This window comes from Teleopsis dalmanni, chromosome 1, assembly GCF_002237135.1.
Source record: "Teleopsis dalmanni isolate 2A chromosome 1, ASM223713v2, whole genome shotgun sequence".
NCBI lineage: Eukaryota > Metazoa > Arthropoda > Insecta > Diptera > Diopsidae > Teleopsis > Teleopsis dalmanni.
Window position 1 is genome coordinate 201,886,760 of NC_051846.1, and position 3,082 is coordinate 201,889,841.

The 3,082-nt window shown below is 26.2% G+C and overlaps 1 protein-coding gene across 1 annotated transcript; it reads right to left on the reverse strand.

Annotated features, from left to right (window-relative positions):
• Positions 1 to 1,840: 1,840 nt before the first annotated feature.
• On the reverse strand, positions 1,841 to 2,368 carry LOC119671370 (putative glycine-rich cell wall structural protein 1). The gene is made up of 2 exons (XM_038081962.1): positions 2,209 to 2,368; positions 1,841 to 2,152 (listed from the first exon to the last, which is right to left on the reverse strand). The coding sequence occupies exons 1-2, from the start codon at positions 2,261 to 2,263 to the stop codon at positions 1,959 to 1,961; spliced, it is 249 nt and encodes an 82-aa protein (XP_037937890.1). The 5' UTR covers positions 2,264 to 2,368; the 3' UTR covers positions 1,841 to 1,958.
• Positions 2,369 to 3,082: the final 714 nt, after the last annotated feature.

Sequence of the window (3,082 nt, forward strand, 5' to 3'; positions counted from 1 at the left end):
AAAATATTTTGATTAAGATATCTGTAACCAACTATTAATACTTTTCCATTGTAATATTTCTCTATTTTAAAAAAAATAATTTCTTAAGGTAATTTTATATCAACGAAAAAATATATCTCTTAGATTTCAATCCATGAATAGGCGATAAAAAACAGATAGTCACCAGAACAGTTCAAAACAAGTTTTTATGTGATATGGAAACGTGTTGGATAGTAACACATTTCTATGTAATTTTTTGAAGATTTTTCTACAATTTTTCTATTAACTTTCTATTATTTAATTCAATTCAAAGGTTTTACATATTATAGCAAGCAACTTACATAATTAAGTTATTATTCTTTATTTTATTTTTAGGGAGGTTTCGAAAAGTATGATCACTACTAAAATTCTTTTGTATTATTTTAATTAAGTGAAATTTTGGCTGTTTCTAGTATTGTCAAATATCCATCATCAGTGATCTTGAAATTATTTCTTATATTTATTTATTCGTAAATAGTTTTTTGACACTACAAGTACCAAGGATTGAAATCGTGCCCTGCCCAATTTGAAATTCAGAGTCAGCGTTCAATAACCAACTGACCCAAAGCTGTATTTGTATATTTGAACTTGGTGTATTGTTAATTTATTTGCTGTGAAATATTAACCCAAAATAATACCGAAACCATCTTTATAATAATTAAATTAATTAATAATATTTATATTATTAATTATTAAATTTTAATATTATTCCATTGCATGCTTTTATATTATTCTTTCTTGTAGATAGAATCTAATCTAGTAACGTGATAGGGAAAAAATAATAATTTATTTTTGAAATATTTTGTTACATAATTTGTTACATAATAATCATCAAATTATATTATTTTTGACAAATTTAGGATCAGCTAAAAATCTGTAATCAATCAACATGCAATTATTATTAATTGGAAATTATATACATTCGATAAAGTATTAGATTCGTCAATGACTACAATTTCCAATATTCACATATGTAAGCACATGAAGATAAATCGGGTTTAGTTAAACTTTCGTAATAAGAATGTAATAAAATGAGGTGTTATAAAGCACTTTAAGAACTTAAGCATTTCTTCTTTCTTAATCTGATCGTAATAACCATCATGTAAAAAATATATAGCACGATATTTCAACAGCCGGATTGATTGTTATAGACCCCAGTCCGTAAAATATTGTAATTTACTCTTTAACGATATTTTCTCTCGTTAAAAATTAATTAGAATTTAATTGATTGTGAAACTCTAGGAATATCCAAAAGAGGAAAACCATGAAAAAATGTATCATTTGTGGGCAAAAAACTGGAAAGTCCCTAATAAATCGCGGAAAAGCAACACTGTACACACGCAATATACAGACAATTAAAGTATTTATAGCTATCTAATAGATATATAGTATCTATAACGGATTTATAATACAAAGGGTATTTTCAGCTTACTGATATTTTTGATAAAAAATTTTCAGTTAGATTTCACCATATTAAATATATATTATTTTTGTATATTTGATTAGTGTCTATCAAATATTAAGGCATAAATAAATTATATTAGATTTCAACTAAAGATGCTTTTTATGATAATATTATTATTATGTTTTGAATAGAATATTTCAGATCATATATAAATTGCAAATAATAATCAATGCTTTAGTCAAACCATATCAATTTCAAAAATAAATTTAATTTGATAATGATTGAACTATGACGGAAATCATTTAACATAATTACAAAATAATAATAAATCATGTTTGATTAATGTGATCTTTATTTTAATAAAAAACTTTAATTAAAAATAATTTTATATATAGTTGTTAGGTTCATAAATCTATATAAATCATACTTAATAGCGAATTGAGGTACATAATTTTTGGTCAATTGTAGTAGAGGCACATAAATGTGCAAGACAATTTTCAGCAGATGATTTAAAACATAAGCATATATTTTTGTTTTATGGACATGGAGGCATCCATGATGGGCGCACACAATCTGGACCCTTGGCACCACCAGGACCACCAGGACCGTTGCCCCAACCGCCGCCACCACCTCCACCACCACCGCCGCCTCCACCACCAGGCTCACAATTGCAACCTCGTCCACCGCCACCGCCGCCACCTCCTCCACCACCGCCAGGCAATGGATTAGCTATTAAAAATAAAAACAATTTAAAATAAATGTTATTAATAACAAATTTTATTTACCTTTGACTAACGCTATAGCCACTAATAAAATTGCAAAGATGTGTAGAAATTTCATGTTCGATTGATTCCAATACTAACTCTGAAATAAATGAGTAGAAAGCATTCGCGATATTTTATAAGGCGTTTGTTTGATTTGAGTTAAGCCGATTTTTTTAATGCGAACATAAAAAAATGAAATAAAAATCAAACAATGGAAAAACCATACAAAATAAAATTTTTATATATTGTAGTTTTCTTATCTCCTTGGAATTTCCTGTATTACACAGAAAACGTAAACTGAAACGTAGCTGTCATTAAACCGATTTGATTCAAATAATTGCAACTTATGTTAAGTAAACGATGATAATAAATAATTATAGCAATTATAATAAATTAAATATGATGAAATCTATACATTTACAGCACCTTGTACTTTGATTTTGTATTATTTCTACTATCATCTATCTACACTATTTTTAATAGTTATGTATACACAAAATTCAAGATACTTAAATAGAGAATATATATACAATTGATACAAATATATCAATTGCTACAAAAAACTATGCAACGAAGGAAGACGAAGGAATAGATTTAAAGTTGTTATCTTCTAAATAAAAATTTTGGAAAAGATATAAGTAATTATTTAAAAAATTTATTTAGATTGTAAAAAAAAAATTGTTTTTAAAATATTTTTAATAACGTTAATCTAGTCCCAATGTAATCAAAAAGCCTTTTACCATATACAGTTAATCAGTTTACTAGAATTTAAACGTCAGAAAAGAAAATATGACTTATTTATATCATTAGTTTTTCGAATACATGTCTTGAACCCACAAAAGATCTGGACATTTGATTCAGAAGCGCTAAATTTATTAAAATCCAAGTAATATAG